This window comes from Bacillus rossius, chromosome 6 (genome assembly GCF_032445375.1).
Source record: "Bacillus rossius redtenbacheri isolate Brsri chromosome 6, Brsri_v3, whole genome shotgun sequence".
Lineage (NCBI taxonomy): Eukaryota > Metazoa > Arthropoda > Insecta > Phasmatodea > Bacillidae > Bacillus > Bacillus rossius.
The window spans coordinates 70,364,978-70,389,299 of NC_086334.1; the positions used below are offsets into that span (position 1 = coordinate 70,364,978).

The 24,322-nt window shown below is 38.2% G+C and overlaps 1 protein-coding gene across 5 annotated transcripts in view; it reads right to left on the minus strand.

Moving 5' to 3' along the window:
• Nucleotides 1-23,953, minus strand: part of LOC134533287 (medium-chain acyl-CoA ligase ACSF2, mitochondrial) — a 177,757-nt gene extending 153,804 nt beyond the window's left edge. For 3 of the 5 annotated variants that reach the window (XM_063370744.1, XM_063370745.1, XM_063370746.1), the window contains exons 1-2: nt 23,564-23,931; nt 767-938 (exon numbers count right to left, since the gene is read on the minus strand). In XM_063370744.1, coding sequence (XP_063226814.1) covers nt 767-938; nt 23,564-23,622 — 231 coding nt within the window. In that variant the 5' untranslated portion in view covers nt 23,623-23,931. Of the gene's footprint in view, nt 1-766; nt 939-23,563 lie in introns of all 5 variants that reach the window. The other 2 variants (XM_063370743.1, XM_063370747.1) reach the window with 2 other exon arrangements.
• Nucleotides 23,954-24,322: the final 369 nt, after the last annotated feature.

The window sequence follows — 24,322 nt, forward strand, 5'->3', positions numbered from 1 at the left end:
TTGTTGTTTTAAACTGATAGCTTTTAAGCGTGATATAAAGGGTGTAAAAAGTTGTGCATGTAATAATAACTACAAACACTGGCACAGATTATATTAATGCACCCATCATATTACAGTTAGTGAATATCTGATGAAGATATTTGTAACAGAACAGCAAATCCTAGAAAAGTATCATGTTAAATTTATAAAAATAGTCCTTAGGTACATCAATGCAATCTTAAACTTGATGCGCGACCAAGCCTCAAGTATGCAAACTGACATGGTTTACGGTTGAAGTGTCGGGGTGCTACTGTGTGTTATCACCGGCAAGGAGACCCGACTGGACTCCGTCCCAGGGCAGCACCTGTGGCTCTCGTCGAGAAGCAGAGGTGTTCGCGACTGACCAGCGACTTGCTGACTTTGTGAAGCTGGAGGTAGCCCGCAGGGAAGAAACAAGCAGGGTTCAGAAAACCACAATTAGCAGAATTAACGGTCAGTTCAAACCAAGCGTGAAATTCCAAAAGTATGCGCATACGCATCCTGCCTCTCGAGTTCTTCCCTTCCATTCGACTTAACTCATCTGAGGCTACAGACGAGGTGGTTCTAAGGTACCTTCTGGTAAAATGACATTCTCCGGGGAAAACGGGGAACAACATCACTTTCTTAACTCAAGCACACCTTCGCTGGCTTGAGGTCTGCCACCAGTGCAGCGAAGCAATGTGTGTAGAGTTTTGATTGTTCAAGTGTTCACATCAGCAGGACTGTCTGACGAGGGAGTAAGGCAGACCTGCTGTCTGACTTGCTGGAAGGTGAGTCTGTGGCGCTGGTGCACAGACACCACGGCCTCTCTGTGCGGGAAGCGCTCTGCGGACTGGTCCAGCACCTGCCCCGTGGTCCACGGCAGCAAGGGCTCGCGGCCGGGGTTGTGCCAGTAGCTCGTCCGTCGCGCACTGCGCACGCTGAAACCACACACACACACACACCCTCTTCCATCTCTACCATTGCTTCAAGACTGTGTTCTTAAACATTAAGCTTAAATGACGAATAAAAATAACAAATATTTCAGCAATCATGATATCATTTTCGAAAGGTCCTAGAGTATGTTTAATTGATTGTTTTAAACTGTTTTGTGATGAATAAACATCAAGAATTCCATGTGCAGTTAGTGAATTATACTTTATGTCCGTAGCAACATACACATTAACTAGTAGCTGTCAGAAGAGTGTGGAGAATTTAATTTCGTAGGGAAGGGGATGGTGATAGAAAGTCTTTGCCCACTGTGTGCTTTCGAATTCTTTCCTTTTGTTGGTGGGAATGACAGATTTTTTTAGGATTTCCCGTGGTGGTGAGGAGGATTCATCCCCATGCATACGCCCCTGCTTACTGTAGGCCTGACAGCTCTGGAGAGGGAAAGTAACGTCCACTCTACTCCATTCAACACCTGTCTAAGCCGCCTTCTCAGAGCTGTGATGGCATTGTCCTGTTGCTGTGCCACCAGCACGGACTGATTCCAGCACTTTGTGGGATCGAACCAGCCCTCTGACAACCATACCCACACAGAGCCACACGTGAATATGCCACACCACACCATACTGGCTGAACAACGGTGAGAGGAAGAGCCACTAAGGCAGCACTGTCTGCGAGCTACGACTCAACTGCACACAAAGAGAAACAGTTCAAAGAGCTTGAAACACCAAGCAATACTGAACTTCCACTTGAACGTATCATCAGTCAAAACATGGTCAAACTGGAAACCCACCACCCTACTAATATACGTGGAAGGTTATTTTCTGAATACAGATTATAAATGTTAAATAAATGTTATGGTAACAATTAACAAAAACCAATGATATTAGAACAAAGTTAATAGCTGCTTGTAATTGTTAAAACTGTACTTGTGTTATAAATTCTGATTTGGTCAGAGCTATAAAGTTTAACTAAATGCAGAAATTTTCTCGAATTGGAACATTTGAACATCAACTTATGATCTTTTGTGTAGGCAAAAAGTGTTCTAAAGTGAATGTTATAGTGTGTTTGAGCCCTGAGCTCCAAATGTTTACAAGTACAGAAATTTCACGGTGACATTATTTTCCAGCATGAGCGGCCAGCTGTACTTCTGCCTGGGTTGGAAGAGAGGACAGTAATGAGTGACTCGGAAGGAAGAGAACCAGGCAAGGCCCTCCACGAGTCGGACAGGACCTGAGCCTGAGGCTATAGCAGCTGGAAACATGATGTTACATGGCTTGATATCCCTGATTTGTACACGAGAAGCCTGTCAGGTCGGGATAACTGACTTGTAAGGTCAGTGAACTCTCATCTGAAAACTGATCAATCAGTGATTACACATGTTCGGGTACGACTGGGTGTGCCTCTGATCCCCTGCACGATCAACTCTGAGCTAAACCTGCGTGACAGTGAGCAAGGTGGCTGTGGCAGACAATACGAGTGAAAACAGTCAACGCCAGCGCAACGCATGTCATATTTACCCGAATGCAAGACGGGGATTTTTTACAAGCTTACTGCTTATCAATTCAAATTCATCTTGCATTGTAGTATACAGATGAGGTTTACATTGATTTTTTTTCCCCTGCTTGCCATTAACTTAATGTTAAGCTACATCACTGACCATTTATTTCAGTCACATGAACAATAATCAATAACTGTATAATATTTAAATAAAGTAAACTTAAGTTGTGTTTAACAATTACATCACACATAACCTGCATTATCTGCAATGTTTGTTTTATCAATTTTTACTATGCCACATTCCCATATCATATGGCCCAAAAATTATTTCTCTTAATGAAAGAGGAAAATGTGGACCTTGTCTTGCATGCCGGTCAGCTTGCATTCTTATATATATGGAATTTTGAGTAGTAAACCATGCATTATGCACTGGAACTGAATTGCATTTGCATTGGTCAGCTCAATGCAGCAACCACTTTTTACAACCCACTTTTTCCTTCATAAATATTTCACCAAAAACTTAATTTTTTTATCATGAAAAACTGCCATGTTATGAGTATAAACTGATTTTAAGTGCTTTACAGCTAAAATAAACAATGCTTATTAATAACAAGAAAGTTATTCAAATATTTGTCAATCATCATCATTGAACATATCCTCTGATTTTTTATTTTTATTATTTTTTTAATTTGATAATTCACTATAAACCAATTAGATGGTATCCAAGTCTTTAAAAACAACCACGTTCAGATAGGCATGAATAACGGAAACCTGATCGTACGACACACTACACAATCATTTTTCATAAACACCTTATAAGGGAAGTGTAGTTTTCAGATGCAAACATTTCCTATGTAGATATTGTGACAAGTTTTTTTCTTCTTCTTTTTTTCACTACCTGTCTTTCAATTGTAAGCTCTCACTTTAGTTAAGTTGCTGTTTTTTTTTTGGGCCAAAAGAATTTATGTTTCTGCATCACTTGGAGGACTGCATCCGTAGAAACAAAAGCAGGTAAATGACATAAAATGAGAATGGTGAGAGTTAAAAGTCATATTATTAAAATCGTTAAACTGATATTTTACGTACTCAACTTGTTAAAGCAGGTAAAATTAGTGTTTTCTGTAAAACATTTATTTGTATTTTTCTGATTTTAGATGCATGGCCTACAATACAGGAACAGGTAGATTTTGAAGAACATATGTCTTCTAGAACATCTGGAAACTTCTGGGACATTTTGAGAACTTAATGTACATAACTTCCTGTATGTTCTTCCAATATTCCAAAATGATTGATTACATATTTTCTCATAAGTATTACATGCAGCATAAATGTTTCTAATGTTTATGATTCACTGCATCCAGCATTGAATTACTTAGAATGAATTTTGTGCTATGCCTAGGTACTAAGGCAGTTATTAATATTTTTCCTTCAACACTAAGCCTATATTTCATCCCCAGCACTAATAACTAGTTGTATAAAAACAATAAGTTTTAATGTTTTTGATAGTTATTAGTGTAGGTATATTATAAGGAAGTTTTAATTTTTTTTTAAATTAAACCTATGTTTATTCAAACCCATGCAGTCAAAGTTTCTCTCATCAAAAATTGTTTCAGACAAAAGTTGAACATATGATTAGGATTTTTACAATAAATTTAACTGATTTGATAGCAGACCCATTAAACAGTATTTTTTTTTTGTTTTTCAACCCTTGTTATTTCCACCTCTTGCAGTAATAGTTGGATATACTACTGAAAATTTAATTTGGGCAAAAGTTTAAATAATATTTAGAAGATTTACGATATATTGTAACAGATTTGATACTGTTATGTATTTAGGTTAAAATATTTTTAATGACATGGTTGGCATTATCTGGGTTAAGATATTTGTATTGTCTGGTTGGTATTATGTATGTGACAGTTGAACTGTAGCCATGTTTGTGAAAGGGAACCTATAATGTTAAGAGTTGACGTCAGCCGGGGCTTCGCCCCACGAGCCTGATCATCCTCCGTTCCCTTTCCCACCACCTTTCCTACCTGGCATTTGTGTCGTAACGTACGTAGCCGTGTGCGATTCAAACTGCGCGCCACGAACTACAGCAAGAGGGCGCTTAGACGCAGTGCGCCGCACCCCTAAGTATGCTAATTAATATTGTAACCCTTTTTCTTTTATTCTTTTGCCCCAGTGTCTTGTTGCAGTGTAAAAATGTGTTTCTCCAGTTTAAATATTACAATTAATTATAAAACTATAGACGTTGCCCGGGCGGACCCGAATAGGCACGGACTTGGACGAGGGTAGAAATGTTTTAGAATAATTCTTAATAACTACGTAAACATTAATGTATTTTAAATTGCCAGTAATTTTTATATAATTATTAATGCAATCTATTATTTACTTAACTTTCGCCGGGGCACGGAATCGCAGAGTGTTGTAACGGTAATTGTGTTCGCAGTCTCCTTCTACAGCCGGCCGAGAGCGGACGTATCTGTCGACACCCCGAGGACATCACCGTTGAGTCACTGAGTAATAATTCCATAGTCTAATTTATTCGAATCTCTTTCTTTCATCCTCGGGGCCTCTCTCGGTCGGAGAGACTGTTTAAATAATTAATATTAACTCCTCGGAGTTTTTAGTATCACCATCGTAATACGTAACGACTTGGGGCGGCCACGTGCGTGGTTCGCCTCTTCACCTAAGCCGATTCGTGCCTCGGGCGTTTTCTCAGTTATACCAGTGAAGGAACGTGTACGGAAATAAATCGTGAGTACAATAAACCATTTAACTGTGTTACGTGTCTTTGTGTTCGGGGGACCACGTGGGACCCCAACCTGGTCAGCGGCGTGTGGGACGCCCTGAGAGCCCACTGCGTGGTAGAAGCGTGCCCGACGCTGAGAGCGGGCTTAGGTAGGGTCGAGAGCGGCGCATTTAATATCTAGAGGGCCAAATATCTCGCCGCACACGGGCCACGTAACGCCCTGGGTTAGAGTCTCTCGCCGGGTCCACGTGCCCACTCACGTGGTGGCGCCCACTATTTAGTACCGATAATTTCTCCATAACACCGTACGCCCTCAGTGTTGTGTCTTTAATAAATAAAGACATGTGCAGAACATAATAGATACAGTACCTAATAAAGAGTTATGAAATTATTTGTCCTTAAACCATGTTTTTTCCACACTTTGCGACAATCGGTTGCATCAAAAATTGCTTTAGAATTTTTTTCCTCCATAATATTTGAATGGTTTGCAAAACAATTTGAACAGTTTTAATGATGTGCCTACAAAGGGAGTGATGAATTATTTTGTCCAAACCCTGGTTTTTCCACTCCTTACGGTATAAGTTGGTCTAATAACAAAATTTTCAGACGAAAGTTGAAGATAATATTCAGAAAGTTTACATTAAATAACATATTCAATAAATATATGGTACAGAAATTATTATTATTATTATTTGTATTTAAACCCGTTTTAATAAACCCATTACAGCAACGGTTCGTCATATCAAAAATTGTTTGTCAAAAGTTTTAGATAATATTTAAATTGTTCACAAACAATCTGAATGGATTTCATTGTGTGCTTAAGAGAGTTAAACATTGTTTGTCCTCCAAACCTTGGTTTTTCCACCTCTAGCAGTCATGGTTGGTCAATAAAAACTTTATTTTGACAAAAGATTTTGGTATTACTCTAAAAACAATCTAACTTCATGTGGATATTTGTCATATAAAAGGAGTTAAAGTTTTTTTTTGTTTTGAAAAACCTCCCCTATTCCTACCCCTTTGGTCTTATTTTGTCTATTAATGAAATCAACAGAGATTTTTGATAACAATTGTTATTAATCAGTTTGGAAGTGTGTTGTGCAAAATTACGGCATTTATTGTGTCCATAAAAGAGTTATATGCTTTTAAGTTGTTGATGGTTTTGGGGTCTATGCACCATGAAAAATTTTCCCAGAAGTTTCACCATGCTAACAGATACAAAAGGTATAACCCCGACAGCACAGCTTATGTGAGACTACACTGTGGGTCATTTCGCAGACTGTTACCCACAGAGCCTGCACGGATATGGCAGCAGGAAGATGTACAACTGTTTAACATGTATTACTTCTCATACACACTCGGATTAAGCAGGGATTACACTTCCAGTAAAGGAAGCAATTGGTTTTGACGTGATAACGTCTTATAAATTGATGAACGCCGGCTGCACGTGCACGAAAAATTGTCACGTTCCGCCTGAGCCGAGCATGCAAGAACTGGCCAACCACCGTGCGAGAAAATCTTCTATAATATCAAACAGGTTAAGGCGAGCTTTTTAACTAATTGTTTGTGATTATATTTAAACAAATTATTTAAATTAAATTTGCAAAAACTGTAAATAATATTTGAAAATTAAAAAAGTATGCAATTTTTCATCAATGTTTTCTTATGACGTTATCACGTAAAATTATTGTCCGTAAACCGATTTTACAGACAAACCCCCCCCCCCCCCCCCCTTTTTTTTTCTTCAGTGATCATACACCAAAAAAAAAAGTCTATAAATCACACAATTGTTTGAATAACAGGTTTCTTACTAGACTTGTTTGAATAAAAAAATAGTAATACCACCCAGCAACTTGTAATATTACGAAGGAAAAAGAAAATTTAACATTGCACCAGAATATTTCCGAAACTGTAATTGTCATTATTATTAATATATTTAGTACTCAAACAAAGAAATAGTAGGCAATTAGTACATTGTTCAGTTTACGTAACACTGTTGACATGATTGCTGAGCACGTTGCAAGTAAATCACTGTCAATGTCGCATCGTGGGAATTCAGTTGTGCAAGTAGCAACTCTTGATTCTCATTACATCCAATTAACGTGGTTAAGAAGAGATGGTTTTCAGTTTTTAAACTGCATCAAGTAAACAGAAGTCTAACTCTCTTTTACGCATGTGTTGTTCTTCTAACTATACTGGAACTACACTTGCTGCCTAGACGTGGTTCAGAGGATTGGCCTGACCCCCATTCAAGTCTCATGCTGCACCGAATACAGCTGACGTCTGAGATAACATCGCAGGCACTATCGTCATTGTCACTGCAGTGACAACAGACAGGTCTCCAGAGTGGTTTGTAGGACAATATTCCACTTTAGAGCCATGTTAGCCAACATTTATCACAATGTCATTGTTATACTTGGGTTTATAAAACCCATCTTTACCATAAGTGCAGATATGTTGAAGAATCATACATAGACAAACAGATGCATCATTGTTTATTGCAAATGATGTAGACAACTCAAAAGTCAAAGTTGTAGGCATGCAACGGAGTTGAAACTCAAATCAAATACATATTTAATGAATCAAACATTAAAATACACACTTCAAAACCTAACAATTCGATGAAAATTGCTGTATATTTGTCTGTCTGTCATTAAAACATTAAAGCTCACCATGATGTTAATGGATAGTGAGATTGAATTAATTGGTGGGATTGGTAATTGCACACGTGTGACAGACAGATAACAAATGGATGGACATGAGTGACTTTCAATGTCTAGTTTAAATTGAATGATGCACTATAAAAGAATACTATAAAACAGGGTGAACTGATACAGTTTTAAAATTTGAAATGCAATATAGCACATAATTTTATTCCCTAGTGATTTAGTATTATGCAATATTTCAGATGACTCCTTTAAGTAATCTCTCATGTCATTAATTTTTAAATTTTATTTCCCATTTGAAATTTTTTTAATAAAAATTGCATGTATCAGTTCACCCCAGCAATGTCAGTGAACTGATACAAGGTATAAATTTCAATGCGTATCAATTTGTAAGGCTGTTAGGGTAAACTGAGGCACATTTTAAGATTTAAAAAAAAAAATTCATTTATGTATGGGTAAAATTGTTTGTACATAAAACATCAAATTATGACATCATAAATTTATGCACAGTAACATGAATGGATTTTAAGACATAATTTATTTACAAAATTAACAATTGTATTTCATTTGCCTGAATAGAATGTTAATATACGTTAAAAATTTACTTTATATATTTAGTTTTCATTTTAAAAAAATCTTTAGAAAATTGAAGATGTCCATAACGGAGAAAAATAGGCTGTGGAACACGACACAGCATTTCATGGTGGTAGACTACACTACATTCTTTGATTTCAGGCCAAATGAAAATATCTTTGTAACACCTGTAAGATTTAAAAAAACTCACTTCTACTGTCCTATTTTCCACTATATTAGTCACTTGTGCTGCATAGAGTTTCTCCTTTCTTGTAATTAGGTTCTTCAGTTGCACAACCATGAAATCACCCAAGATTAAGGTCTGATAGTTACAAGGAACTTCTGGTTCTGTTTCCATTTCTTCATTTCCCTTCTTGGAAGTAGAAATATGGCTGGCATCAGGATCTTCTTCGTTTTCATTACAACTTTAATCACTGCAACTGGATGAAAATTCAGCCCTCCCTGATTTCGATTCATCCTCACCAACATTCTGGACACTTTTTCCTGCTTCAACTTGCAGTTTGTCTTTTCAACAAGTTCTTGATCTTAGTTTCTCTTTACCATATCGTAATTCTCTCAATAAGCATAACACACTTTCATTCATGCTCTCTTCTACAGGATTTGCATCGACCCCTTTGGTTTTTGATGCAAATTCTTACATTTTCTATATATCTTCACTAGCTGCCCGACCCGGCTTCGCACGGCTATACTAATGGAAAAAAATTAAGCCACATCTCCCATTTACAGTAATGGTAAATAAAAAAAAATTCAGTGAAAATTTATTACAATGCTGTATAATGTACCGGAGAGAAAATGAATAGCACAGATGGTTTCCCGACTAGTGCACGCAACGTACAACTGATGTACCCGTACTTCGCTACGGCAGTCTACAGGCAGATCACTTTGCACCGCTCATTATACATGCCCCTCCTTGTGGGTACGCCACTGCCGCGCGATGCCCGTTGCCATGGAGACGCAGAAGGCATGAACAATGCAAAATCCTGTTCTCATGCAGAAAAAGTACCCACTGTTGCCTGGTTTTAACCACCCATGGGATCTAATTTTCGGAAAATGTCATCCTGCGTAACATAAGGAACATTACTGTGAATTTTCAAGTCTATAAAATATATATACTTGAAAAAAGGGCAATAAAAAAACAAATTGAACACAGAGAGACGAAAAAGAAACAATATTTTAGGTTTGCGATTTAAAGTGATAAAATGTATTTAAATACTAATTGAACTCTTATGAGGGTACTGATTGCTTCGTTGTTAATATCACACGGGTGTATTTTACTTGTATGGGAAAATTAAGAATGATAAGGCATCTAGTGTGTGGCAACAATGTTAATAGGCAATAGGAAATAAACTTCTAGCACCTGCGGCATTGTCAACACACACTTCGTACGTGTACTGCATGTTGTATCTAACCCCCTCCAACGCATTTGATTCTAAATTGGACTTTCAGTAAGGATCCCTAATGTTATTGATAATATAATATAGCCTATAGCCTTCCTCAAAAAATGCACTATCCAACACTGAAAGAATTTTTCAAATCGGACCAGTGGTTCCTGGTTCCTGAGATTAGCGCAAACAAACAAACAAACTCTTCAGCTTTATAATATTACTATAGATTTTGTCTGTTCCATACTTTTCGGATGCCTCTCGGTATGTAAGATTCCCATTCTGGACTTTGTTAACTGCTGTGTTTAAGTCATCTATTCTAATAACTTTCATTGGTTTTGTGCCTGGAGGCCTTTTGTAATATCTAGACATCTTATTTGGCCCTGAAAATATATATGCAATGATATTTTAATAAATTTTAAGTTGACGGGGTGAACTGATACATGTATCACTTCACCCCAGTTCAGATATGAAATGTTAAAAAAATTAAATATTATTTATTAGCTTTTAATATAAAAATAACAATAATCAGAAATTAACAGAAAATATATGGCTTACCTATTTACATCAGTCCGGATCAATCAATGCAATGGAACCTACTTTGAAAATAAAGTTTACAGACCTTCAAAATATGTTTACTCAAACCTCAAAAGCTGAGTATCGATATTGGACAGTAGAAATGGCGGGAAATTTCAGCGGAATCACTCAGCTGATAGTTTGGATGATGAGGGTTAAGATATATAAGTGTGACCAACATTCAAATTATTTGTATTTATGTAAAGACATATTGAACAAATAAATGTGTATTGTTACGAACGTGAGCAAGGTTGCGTCACGCGCAGGTGCAGAGCTAGCTGGGCTGATATCACATGCTGCCGTAACATGAGATGTGCCGTGCGCACCTGGGTCGCCGCTCCCCCCCCCCCCCCCCCGCACTGCACTGTTAGTTTGACATCCGAAACCTGACAGCTGCAGAAATACGCGAGCCGCCAACATGAGTTTCGAGAGATTTCTGCCGTCGGGTCGGCGCGGAATGACGCGACTGGCCCCAGCCGCGCTCGGGAGTTTTCTGGGTTTTCTGAGCCTATATATGTGCCCGGGACGCCGGCCTTGGGGGGGAGAGTAAGTAGAGAGAGTTCAGGCGGCTTTCCCGCGGCGGAGTTTCTGGGGCGATAGTGCCGCGGGTGCGGCAGAATGGCGAAGTCCTTGGACAAAGGTTCCAGGGCAGGGAGTGAGTTCAGTTCAGTTCAGTTGGAAGTTTTCCCGCGGTGGAGTTTCCGAGCGAAGTTCCGAGCAAGGCGTCGAGTGGTTCCTCGACGAAGAGAGGTGCGACGGCGGCGGTGGAGTCCTGCGACGGAGGTCCACGAGGTGTGCTGCGGCGAGAGTTGCGCCAGAGGTGCGGCCCAGCGAGGTGTGTGGAACGAATGACTGGGGAATAGACATTTCTTTAAGTGCAATTAATTATTTTCCATTTTAGAAGATTATTTGTATGTGACATAAGTAGTGGCAATAAATAAAACTGTGTGATAAAAATCTTTCATTGGGCTATCCTTTACGAACCCCGCGGTGAATCGTAACAGTATTTTGTCTCACATCACCCCAGTGTATCAGTTCACCCCGTTTTTCGGTATGTTGGGAAAAATCACAATGTTGAAAAATTAACCAAAATAAATATTGAACAACTTTTATTAAAATATTTAGAACTCACATGCATGTTTACAGTTATCACAGATTGTCCCATAACTCATATAAATCACAAAAGTCACTTGATTACTCCATGTAATAATTTTTTTCAAAAGTGATTACCGTAACTCATTTGGGGATATTTATTTGGTTTCAATTTGACCTAAAACTTTCAAATGTTCGCATCTCGTGACATCAGCACATGAAACACTTGTGCTTCAGACCACATCCAGCTTACGCACGAGACGGGATGAGATTAGAAAAAGGCCTTTGATTTTGTTACCAAACTCCTGTCTCTAAGCACAGGCTCATCAAAAGTTGTAATGACTTGGCCCTTCACATGTAAACTGGCAACATGTTAAAAAGAAAAAAAAAAAAAAAAGGGGCGGTGTTGTTGGTAATAGTGTTCTCTCCCTCCCACCCTGAAAATTGCTAGTGACATTAATGCCAACATGACTGCCTCCTTTTCCTGGGCTCTCACCATCGTACAGCAGATTGCTTTGTAAGATACGGCAGAAAAACGTAATCTTACTTGATTGACAGCAGCTACAATGCTGTGCTGTATGAGAACTTCGCTGAACTCAGTAACCTTTACCTCACCCATCAGCATGTCACTAGATCATTCTTAACTCATTTATTAAAACTACTTTATGTGAGACTACATTAACAGAAGTTACCCAAAACATAACTGTTTTAGAATGGGTTAGGTTAGCAACATCACCTGTGCTTCACCTTCTAGGTAAGATTGATTGAGAGTCATCAGCTAAAGGGCCTAGGTCAACTTGTTTATCATAATTGTTGAAAAATCTATTTGAAAATTTCAGGGAAGAAAATTAAATTAAACAGTGAGTTTTGTATATATACCAATATTATAAAGCTGAAGAGTTTGTTTGTTTGTTTGTTTGCGCTAATCTCAGGAACTACTGGTCCGATTTGAAAAATTCTTCAGTGTTGGATAGTACATTTATCGAGGAAGGCTATAGGCTATATTATATTATCAATAACATTAGGGATCCTTACTAAAAGTCCAATTTAGAATCAAATGCGTTGGACGGGGTTAGATACAACATGCAGTACACGTACGAAGTGTGTGTTGACGATGCCGCAGGTGCTAGAAGTTTATTTCCTATTGCCTATTAACATTGTTGCCACACACTAGATGCCTTATCATTCTTAATTTTCCCATACAAGTAAAATACACCCGTGTGATATTAACAACGAAGCAATCAGTACCCTCATAAGAGTTCAATTAGTATTTAAATACTTTTTATCACTTTAAATCGCAAACCTAAAATATTGTTTCTTTTTCGTCTCTCTGTGTTCAATTTGTTTTTTTATTGCCCTTTTTTTCAAGTATATATATTTTACAGACTTAAAAATTCACAGTACTGTTCCTTATGTTACGCAGGATGACATTTTCCGAAAATTAGATCCCATGGGTGGTTAAAACCAGGCAACAGTGGGTACTTTTTCTGCATGAGAACAGGATTTTGCATTGTTCATGCCTTCTGCGTCTCCATGTCAACGGGCATCGCGCGGCAGTGGCGTACCCACAACGAGGGGCATGTATTATGAGCGGCGCAAGAGTGATCTGCCTGTAGACTGCCGTAGCGAAGTACGGGTACATCAGTTTTATGTTGCGTGCACGAGTCGGGAAACCATCGGTACATTATACAGCATTGTAATAAATTTTCACTGAAATTTTTTTATTTACCATTACTGTAAATGGGAGATGTGGCTTAATTTTTTTCCATTAGTATAGCCGTGCGAAGCCGGGTCGGGCAGCTAGTCTTAAATAATATCTAACTTGGATTTTCCTTAAAGAGTAGTTTTGAATACACAAGATACAAATAATTGATCAGTATTGTAATGATTTTGCCTACTAAAAGCAATGTGAACTACGTTTGTTGAAACCTTTAAACGAAAGAGAACTCATGTCCTGCGCACAAGACCAAAATACCGCTATGAATTACCAATTGACTTATCAAAACATGGTTTCAAGTGTTGCTTTGCTATTTAGGAACTGGGTATGGACAGTCAAGAACTGCATGCCCGGCACTACTATAAACACGGCATAAACAAAGTGTAATTAAATAAATAGTATTCGCCAACGCAGTAACGGTATGCACCGCATTATTCATCACTGCCTTTATTTCGAACATTTCCATACAAAAATAATTCGTGAGGACTTCCAGTTACGCAAATATACTCTTTTTTTTTTATTAAATACACTAACATTTTTACTTTTAAATACCATCATAAAACTTTATTTACAATAAACGTTTTCACGCATTGACAAGAGATCATTTTAAACATTTAAGGCACTCTAAACGGCAAATACGGCAGTTAGTTAATTCATAACGTAGTATCATGTCAACTATCACAGTCATGTTTTAAACATTTCAATAGTAAAAATTCAAAGGAGCCGTTCGATGGGAAGATTTCGGGCCAAATAATAGTTTTAATGCATGTTTCTTTTGCTTATACACGCTTTCCTTTCGATATTTTCTCTAGATGTTTACAAACAGTTAGTTAATAAAGCAAACGACTAGCAGCGAAACGCGCATGTAATTAATCCAGATAACTCATTACCAACTGTATCTATGCTCCAAGGAGTACTAATCTTTGCTATGCTAATTAATAAAAAAAAAATGAATATTCGACAGTCCAATCTGACAATCTGAACATTTCCCTGTTTATTTATTTATTTATTTTTTTATTTATTTGGTTGCCTCCTGTTTTCTCCAGTACATACTAGAAGGGAGTTGTCAATATACAAAATACAAACAAAAAATTAAAACATATAGACAAACACAAATCTTAAATACAAAACATAACCACACTCCTGGATACTACAATCTTTGTCTTGGCAATATTATTTAGGTTGCTGATACATCCTAACCACCATACTTGCTGAAATACAAAAACCAATATATTAATATGCTTATACCCTAAGGTATTCTTCAACTGAATAAAAGGATTTTTTTACCAAATATTTCTTTAGTTCTTGTTTAAACCTATTTAAATGGACAATTTCCTTAATTTCAATTGGTAATTTATTAATTAGTTTGATACTACTGTAGTAGGGTCCTTGTGAAAATTGTTTTGTTCTATGTGTGATTAAATGTAAATCACAATTATTTCTAGTTTGATAACTGTGTATATTACTATTTGATATTACTGTGGAGTTACGCATTGTGTAAAGTATAGTATGAAAAATGTACAGGCAAGGAAAAGTCATAATATTTAATTGTTGATCTATTATCATATATATGATGAGCACACATGATTGAAAGATATTATCAAATACTTTTTTGTGCTATTACACTAGGTAATATATTTGATCATATATGTACTGTAACAAAATGGATTCACAACTTGTTGCTGCTGGTGCTTGTGTCAGTGCTATAATTACAATTGCTTTATTGCTCAAACAACTGAAGAACAAAAAAAAGAAGCGAGTGTGGGTTAGGCCATGGATTGGAAGACGGAAGATGTTTGGCATTCATAATAATTTACTGAAAGAACTTCAAAATGAAGATCCCAAGCACTATGAAAATTATTTAAGAATGGATGAAAATACTTTTAATTTTGTAGTATCCAAAGTGTCTAAGTTAATTTCGAAGGAAGATACCTACATGAGAAGTAGTATTAGTGTGCAAGACCGGCTTATGGTAACTCTTAAGATTTTTAGCAACCGGTGAATCATATTCTAGCTTACAGTACAGTAGTCGAATACCTCAATGCACACTTTCCATTATTATTCCAGAAACATGTAAGGCTATTTATGAATCAATGAAGAACGAGTTTTTTAAGGTAAGAAAATATTTTATTACAATAGATTTATGTACAATGTTCAATAGAGGTAATAGCTTTTAATTGTTATCATCAGAATTTGTACTGAGAGCATTTGCTTGTTGGAATGCTGTATGAACATCTGCTGATGACATTCAGGAAGAGTTGTCAGCATTCTCCGGGGAACCAACCATTACTTCACTCTGGTCTGATACTACTGTCCACTGACTTGTGGAGGACGTTGAATCACTAGGAACCATTATGGTTGTTAGTGATTGATCATTGATTGTGTCCCATATTTCCATCACTGCATGTTGAATCTTTCGTTTTGCCATCCTGAATGTGTAATCATTACTAGCTTCTTTAATTGCCCGAAGTTCAGATATTACAAAATTGCCAAATGCCTCACATTCATAAACATTTATCGAGCCCTCCGGTTTTTGAACTGCAAGCTTTGCCATTTCTTTCATTGTATGAGATGCTTGGGATAAAAGTGAATCATAAGAATCAGAGTCTAATTTCCTTTTTTTTTTTGGCGGCATGTTTCATGTGTGATGTCGATGGTGTTAGCTGTGATTATGTTATTTTGTAATGCATGTTTGTGTTGTTTTTCTCATTTTCTTGAGATGGCGATTGTTCTCGAGGTAATTGAAGTTCATCATGCAATGGGGTTTCTTGAAGATTCTGAAACAAATAACATTTGTTATATTATTTTTTCAGGTTCCAAGTTTGAGAAGAAATGGAATGTATACAATACAATACAATAGGAGCAATGGATGGAAAACATATCCGTATAAAATGTCCCACAAACAGTGGTTCACATTATTTTAATTACAAACATTTTAACAGCATCATACTGTTCGCTTTAGCTGATGCTAATTATAAATTCCTGTATGTTGATGTTGGGACAAATGGCAGAGTTGGTGATGCTGGAGTGTTTGCCAACAGTACATTGAAACAATGTCTGAGTGACCGATCACTTTTAAATATTCCAAAAGATAGGAGACTGCCCAATTCAAATTTGGTATTACCTTTTGTTGTGCTTGCTGATGATGCATTTCCTTTACGTCACAACATTATGAAGCCCTACCCATTGAAAAATATTACCAAGGAAGAAAGAATATTCAATTACAGATTGTCTCGTGGAAGACGAATGATCGAAAGTAGTTTTGGAATCTTGGCAACTCGTTTCCGTGTGTTTTTAACAACTATTAATTTACCACCAGATAAAGTAAAGTTAATTGTGCTTGCTGCTTGCACATTACACAATATGCTGGTTGAAAAACGAAAGCACATATATACTCATACAGACTTTCGAACTGTTGAGGTAGGTGGTCATTGTTTTATTGAACCATTTACTGATGAAGTGTGTCAACAAATGCAGCCTATACAACAACAAAGAAATTTTGGTCATATGCGACATGGTACTGAAATACGTAATGACTTCAAAACATTTTACAATGGGCCAGGAAAGGTTCCATGGCAAGAGAACTACATAGGAGGCAACTAACAAAGTACAGTACTTACATACATAACTTACATTTTGTTCTTCAATGGACGGATTTTGTGAAATTTCCACAGTACATAGTGATTCATCTGGTGTTAGTGATGCATCCAGAAAATTTAACATTGGAAACCAATAAGCCATCGGTTTGTAAACACTGTCTGCATCTGCTCCGCTTTTCATGCTTTTAAGTATCTGTAATAGAACAGAACATAAGTGTTAAAAAAAACTGTTATTTGTTTAGCTCAATACTAGTCTCTTCGTCACTTGTTATTCAAGGATATGATATGTAGGTACTGCTTCATGTTTACGTTTACATAACATGCAAGGTTTTAATAAAGGAGTCAATATTTTTAACTCCATGAACATTTACAAATGTATGCCTACATCATAAAACAATTTTAAAAAAGGTAATGCTTATCTGTGCTATTAAATTATTTATTGGAAATGGGTGAGGGGAACAATTTCGGTAAATATTTACTTGGGCGGTATTTCCGAAAAAAAATGTTAAAAATCCGAAAATACCTTTATTTTATGCTCTTCAACTTCCTCTTTTCATTAAAAGTGGCGGAGGTAAGAAATTCAAAATACTTTAGGAGATATCGAATTTTTAAATTTCATCGTATGTAGTTGAGCGGTATTTGCGAAAATAAATGTTAAAAATCCGAAAATACCTTAATCATATGCTCTTCAACTTCCTCTTTTCATTAAAATCGGCAGAGATAAGAAATTCCAAATACTTTAGGAGATATTGAATTTTTTAATTTTGCAATACAAGACATGTGGAACCATTCGAGCGTTGCCATTTTTGTTATTTTGCCGTGTGTTCGTGAATACGTGAATCGTGAATGCGTAATTAATAAAATGGTTGATTAGGTCAGGTCAGTTACATTATTAATACTTTCAAACTAAGCCAACATTAAAAATTATTTTGTGAATTAATTTTAATGGCTGTTTAGTTTTAAAATATTTATAATGTAACTGACCTGACCAAACAAACCCGGACAGAGGGTGAACAGTAAACTAAAATGGTCGATTAGGTCAGGTCAGTTACATTATAAATACTTTCAAACTAAGGTGATATTAAAAATAATGTGAATTAATTTTAATTATTCTTTAGTTTTAAATTATTTATAATGTAACTGACCTTACCTAACAAACCCGTAACAAAGGATGTACAATATCAACTCACGTAAATTTTTTTGTTACTTATTACTTGCGCTACAATATCAAAATAACAAATAAGACTTTAAAATTAGAAACGTTAAAAACTCACCTAAGTTGGAGGCGGTAATTAAACACAGTTTTAAACAATAAATTAACTAAATAATCACGTATTAGTTCATTTGAATTCTGGCCTATCACGAACAATCACGTGACATCATTATCCAATAAAAAAATAGATACTCGTACGTAAACAAGAAACAATGGTGCACGCACGCCACAGGAATGCGCTGGTTTTGTGCTGAAATTTAAAAATTCGATATCTCCTAAAGTATTTGGAATTTCTAATCTCCGCCGCTTTTAATGAAAAGAGGAATTTTAAGAGCATATAATAAAGGTATTTTCGGAGTTTTAACATTTTTTTTCGCAAATACCGCTCAACTACATATGAAGAAATTTAAAATTTCGATATCTCCTAAAGTATTTGGAATTTCTAATCTCCGCCGATTTTAATGAAAAGAGGAAGTTGAAGAGCATAAAATAAAGGTATTTTCGGATTTTTAACATTTTTTCTCGGAAATACCGCCCAAGTAAATATTTACCACAATTTCAAATACTCTAATTATGTATGAAGTTATTGTCTACATTATATCAAAATGTGACTTATTTTAATAAATATTCAATGTGATTCTAGCCTAATCATATAAGAACCAATTTATTTATTTTAAAAATTAATGAACCAGGGAAATCAGGTAAAAGTTCCTTATCGTGTACCCAAATATATCCCTCGATCCTGATGGTATATTCCTGTACATTTTTATCCTGCGGTACATGATGCTTGCTGGTTTGATATAGCCCATAAATAGATCTTGTACATACCAAAAACGTGTTAAAAAAACCATTAGGAACGGTTTGTTAGGTTAATATAGTTACAGTAAAAATACTTAAAAATGATTTTGGATTGTTTATTATGTCAGTATAGGTACATTGAAAATATGTAAACAATATCAAGAGATATGTCTACTTGGATACGTGATACAGAACTTTTACCGGAAATTGTTTGAAACCAAAACTAACAAGCATTGTCATCGAGAATACAAATACATTTCAAATTTCAAGTTTTTGTCTCGAAAGAAGTTAGTTTATTTTGCGTTGCAAGGTTTTCCCCAATATTAGCAAGTTAAAGAAAATCATTTACAAATGATAAAAACTATTATTCTTACCTTTGCCTTTTCAGCTGCATACTGGCATCTCAATCCATTAATTTTTTTCCTCACGTCTTCCACTGTACAACCTTGATTTATGTCCTCGGCGATAGACTTACATATAGCTACACGCATGCTTCTATTTTTATAGTCGTTATGTTTTGCATTGTACAACATTTTGTGCGATTCGTATTGTGCAATTAGCATTTTGGTCGCCGCTATGGTCCAATGGAACTTTTCACCTGCCATGTTTACCTTAAAATATTATCAAAGGTTCTCGCTCCTAGAACATATTATCATAGACATATGATCATATTTCAACTATTATCAAAGATTGTACATTTATTTATTTAATTTAATTAGCTGCAATTGGGTACAAAGTGCCCGGTGGCAAGCATTTTCCCTACTTCCCCCTCACTCTCCTTCTGAACTGGTCCACACTCCCAGCCGCCACACACTCCTCCTCCAGCCTATTCCATTCCCCTACTGTCCTAACGACCATCGCATTTTTTCCCCTTTCTGTTCTCCTCCTCTCTTTGAAAACCTTCCTAGTATTTTCCTTTCTACTTCTAGGCATTCCCATTTTGACTTTGCCCCCCAGCTCTCCCCATCCTCCCACTCCACTCAGCACCTGGTACATCTTGACCAATCTCTCCTTCTGTCTTCTATCCTTTAAGCTCTCCCATCTCATTCCTATCATCATCTCTGTGATACTGCACTCCCCCTTCCCTTCTCTGTCCGTTCTCCTCCACTTGCCCTACACCCATCTAGCTGCTCTCCTCTGCACCCCCTCCAGCTCCCTCTCAAGAACTGCTGTGTATGGGTCCCACACTGCTGCGGCATACTCCAGCATGGGGCGGACCATAGTTTTATAGGCCTTGTCACGTATGCTGCTGCTTCCCCCCCTGAGCACTCGTCCCAGCATGCCCAGGGCCTGTCTGCTCTTCTTCACTACCTTGTCTACATGCTCCCCCCACCCCAGGTTACCCTGCAGCACCACCCCTAGATATTTATAGCTGTAGGCCTCACTTATCACGTCTCCCCTCCAGCGATATTCCCTCCTGACAATCTTCCTCTTCCTGGTAAACCTGACCACTTTCGTCTTTCCCACATTTATTTTCATACCATTACTTTCCACCCATTCTACCAGCCTTTCCAGATCCTCCTGTAACCCATTTCTCTCCGCATCCATGTAAACCACGCAGTCGTCTGCAAAAAGCCTAATATGCCCTTGTATCTTCTCTCCGATATCGTTCATCATTATGGTAAAGAGAAGTGGGCCAAGCACACTGCCCTGCGGCACCCCTGATGTAACTCTTCCTTCCTCCGATAACTCCTCCTCCACACGTACCCTCTGTGTCCGGTTACTTATGAAGTCACCAATCCAACTCACCACCCTCCTGTCACTTATAGCTCCCTCCACTTTTTTCATCATTTTTTCGTGAGGAACTTTATCGAATGCTTTTTCAAAATCGATGAAGCAGGCATCAATCTGTAGTCCACTATCTACCCCCTCCACCAGCTCCTCCAACAGTCCAGCCAGCTGAGTCTCACACGAATATCCCCTTCGAAATCCATGCTGTCTCCTGTCAATCCACTTTCTACCATCCAGCTCCCCTACCACATGCCTGTGCACTAACCTCTCCATCACCTTACCCACCGCCGACGTGATACTAACAGGTCTATAGCTGGCTGGGTCCTCTTTGCTACCCCCCTTCTTGTATATCGGTACCACCACCGCCTCCTTCCATTCTTGCGGCAACTTGCCCTCCTGCATCGATCTACTGAATAGCAGCTCCAGGTACTTCACCATGGCTTGCCCCCCCAGCTTTATCATCCCATTCCCTATGCCATCCTTACCTATGGCTTTCCTGCTGTCTAACCTTTTCACTACTTTCTCAATTTCTTCCTTCCTGATCTCAAGCCGTTTCTCGTGTCGCCCTGTACTATGCTCAGCATGTTTCCTTTCCCACTGTTTTCCCTTCTCGAACACTGACATGTACTGCATGGCCAACAAGTTTGCCTTTTCCTTGGATCCCGCTGCAATTTCACCTTCCTGATTCCTCAAAATTGGTACCCCTGTCCCTGTGCCCTTCGTGCTTCTAACAAACCCGTATAGCTTTTGCCAGTTGCCTTTTGTCCCCTGTACCATCAGGTCCCCGAGATAGGCCTCCTTCGCCTTCTTTATCTCTCTATTCAGTTGCTTTCCTATTTCTTTCAGCTCCTCTGTTACAGTCTTCTTTCCTTCCTTTTTCCCCAGCGCATATAACAGTCTACCCTTCCTCTTGAGTTTCCGAATTTCCCTTCCATAATAAGGTGGGTCCCCTCCCACATTAATCCTCTTTTTAGGTACGTATTGCTCTTGAGCATCTCCCACCACCTTTTTGAAATCCTTCCACAGTTCCTGCACATCGATGCCTATGCTCCATTGGTCGAATCTCTCTTCCAGGAACTCCTCCACCCTTGTCTGTACTGCCCTCCCATACAACCATATTTGCCTGCTGCTGCCTTTCATGACCTTCTTGTCCAGGCAAATCTCCACAATGGGAATATTGTGATCGCTTATCCCATCCACCACTTTAGAGTGAGTGGCTAGCTCCTCGGGTCCTACCAGCACTACATCCAATATTGAACCGCCAGCTCCCCCACCCATCCTAGTTTCCTCTACCACCACCTGTTGTAACCCCATGTTCACCAGTTTAGTTGCCCTCCGTTGTCCCAGTGGCCCCACCAGTTCCTTACCACACTGCCATTTGACCCCTGGAAGGTTGAGGTCACCTGCTACAACTACCATGCTGTCCTCCTTCAGCCTATCAAGCCTTTCGAGTACCGCCTCCACCTCTGTACCCCCATCACCCGGCGGCCTGTACACCGCAAACAGCTGCATTTTCCTCTTCTTCCCTGAGATCTCCAAGTGAAGTATTTCTTCCCTTTCTCCCATCCACTTTACTTCTGCATCTAACTCCCCCCGAACAAGAACCATTATCCCACCCCCTCTCCTGTTTCTATCCCTTCTGTAAACTACGTAACTCCCTCTCCTTATTTCATTGTCTGCAACATCCTCATCCAGCCATGTCTCTACTGCCACCACTATATCTGCCCCATAGAGCTCAACCACTGTCCAGAACTTGTCCACTTTGTTTAGGATACTCCTGCAGTTAACGACCATTATATTTACTCTCTCCCTTTTCGTCCTACCCTCTTCTCCTGTTTCTATATGCACTCTCCCCTCCCCATCCTGCTTTTGTCTTTCCCTCCCTCTCTCCATCCCTTCTTGATTATTTCCCCTGCCTCCCCCCTCCCCCCCCCACCTTTCTCACTTCATTCCTTCCTACTAGCTGCACCCTACCCTTGACCTCCCCCCTACCCCGTTTCCCTGCCCCATGTTACCCGCTCTTAAACCGTCTATCATCACCTGCGTCAGGATTCCCACTCCTTCCCTATTCAGATGGATTTGATCCCTTGCCATGTGTCTCATCTGAAGTCGACTCCTTGCGCTGATGTAGTTTGCTCCCCACTCCTGACACTGCTTCAGCATGATGGCTTCCGCTGCCCTGAGCTTGTGGATAGGCACACCCCTCCTAGGCAGCACTCCACTCACCAGGATGTCTCCCCTCACTTTCCTTTTTAACTCACAAAGAATTCCCTTCATGTCCTCCTCAAACTTTCCTGGTCCTCCCCCTCTAACTAGGTCGTTTGTGCCCAGTGGCGGATCCAGGATTTTTGTTTGGGAGGGGCTTGACCCAGCTGAGGCTAGGCTTTATCAAGGCAAACACTAAAACATTAGTGGACCCAGATGCTTTTGGAGGGGGCTTGAGCCCCTTAGCCCCCCCTCTGGATCCGCTACTGTTTGTGCCCACATGCACAATCACCTTCCTTATTCCATCAAGCTGGCTAGCCTTAACTCTCTCTCTTACGTCCTCCAACCTCTCACCACTCCTCCCTGCCTTATACGCCCCCGGTATGTTTACATATCTGAGCATTACACAGTCATATTTTTCATCAAATAAATTTGATAATAGATCTATGTCATATGAATATGATAGTGTAATACAGGCCTATGGTTTGCAGTGAGTCCTTTGTGTCTACCATTTATTATTCTAACTATCTTTTTTTTGAATTTTAAACACTTTTTTGAACAGTGATGCGTTTCCCCAAAAAATAATTCCATATGTTAATATAGACTGTACATTTGCAAAGTATAATGCCATTACAACTTGTTGTCATCGAGTATCGATAGAGACAATATTTTGATCATCTTATAAAGTTCCTTAGTTTTTCTTTTTTTCATTAGTAATAAACATCAATAAACAACGAACAAATTAACTGCATTTAAAAACAAATCAACACATTTTCACAGTTTGTATCAGACTAACCTGGCATAAATTTTCAAGCGACTTCTCATCGGCGACAAACACCTATTAATCGAACACATGATGTATCACATATACGAAAAAAAAAATATTGCCAGTGCTAGGCCGATGAATCAAGCCCCTGATAACTGATAACCTGACCTTGTGTATTTAAGATTTTCGTTCAGTGCAAAATAGACACAACTGACAAGTTTGAACATTTCTTTTCTTTGAGGATTTAATGGAAGAAGTGCGTACTTATTAGGGAGTTTTTAGTAAGTTACATTTAAGTGGGTTTATGATTGAAAATGAAGATTAAAAATTAGTCGTGTAATATGACGCTATGTATACCATAGAGATGTATACCAGCGTAATGGTTTAAGATTGTTGTGCAGGAATTTTGACAGGTCGTGTGCGAATCAAATGTTGACTTGAGAATTAACAGATATGCACAGTGTTGCCAATGCAGGTGTTCATTTTTACCCTCATGTGAAAGCAAAAATACCCGCTTTTACCCGCACTCCTAAAAAAAATTGTAACTAAGGGCGGACACCCACAAGAGCTTGAACGAGAACATCAATACCTGTTTAACATCTAGCTGGAACGTAAAACTTATCGTTTATACAGTTTTATCAAAACAAGAATTTCATGCTGTGAGCTTTTTAACCATTTTGAAAGTAGGTATTTATCGTATAATAAATGGCTGTCTACAAAGCATTAAAAATATTTTTTTATGTAGGTATGTACACATTTAAATTATTAAATAAATACAAATATAATTGG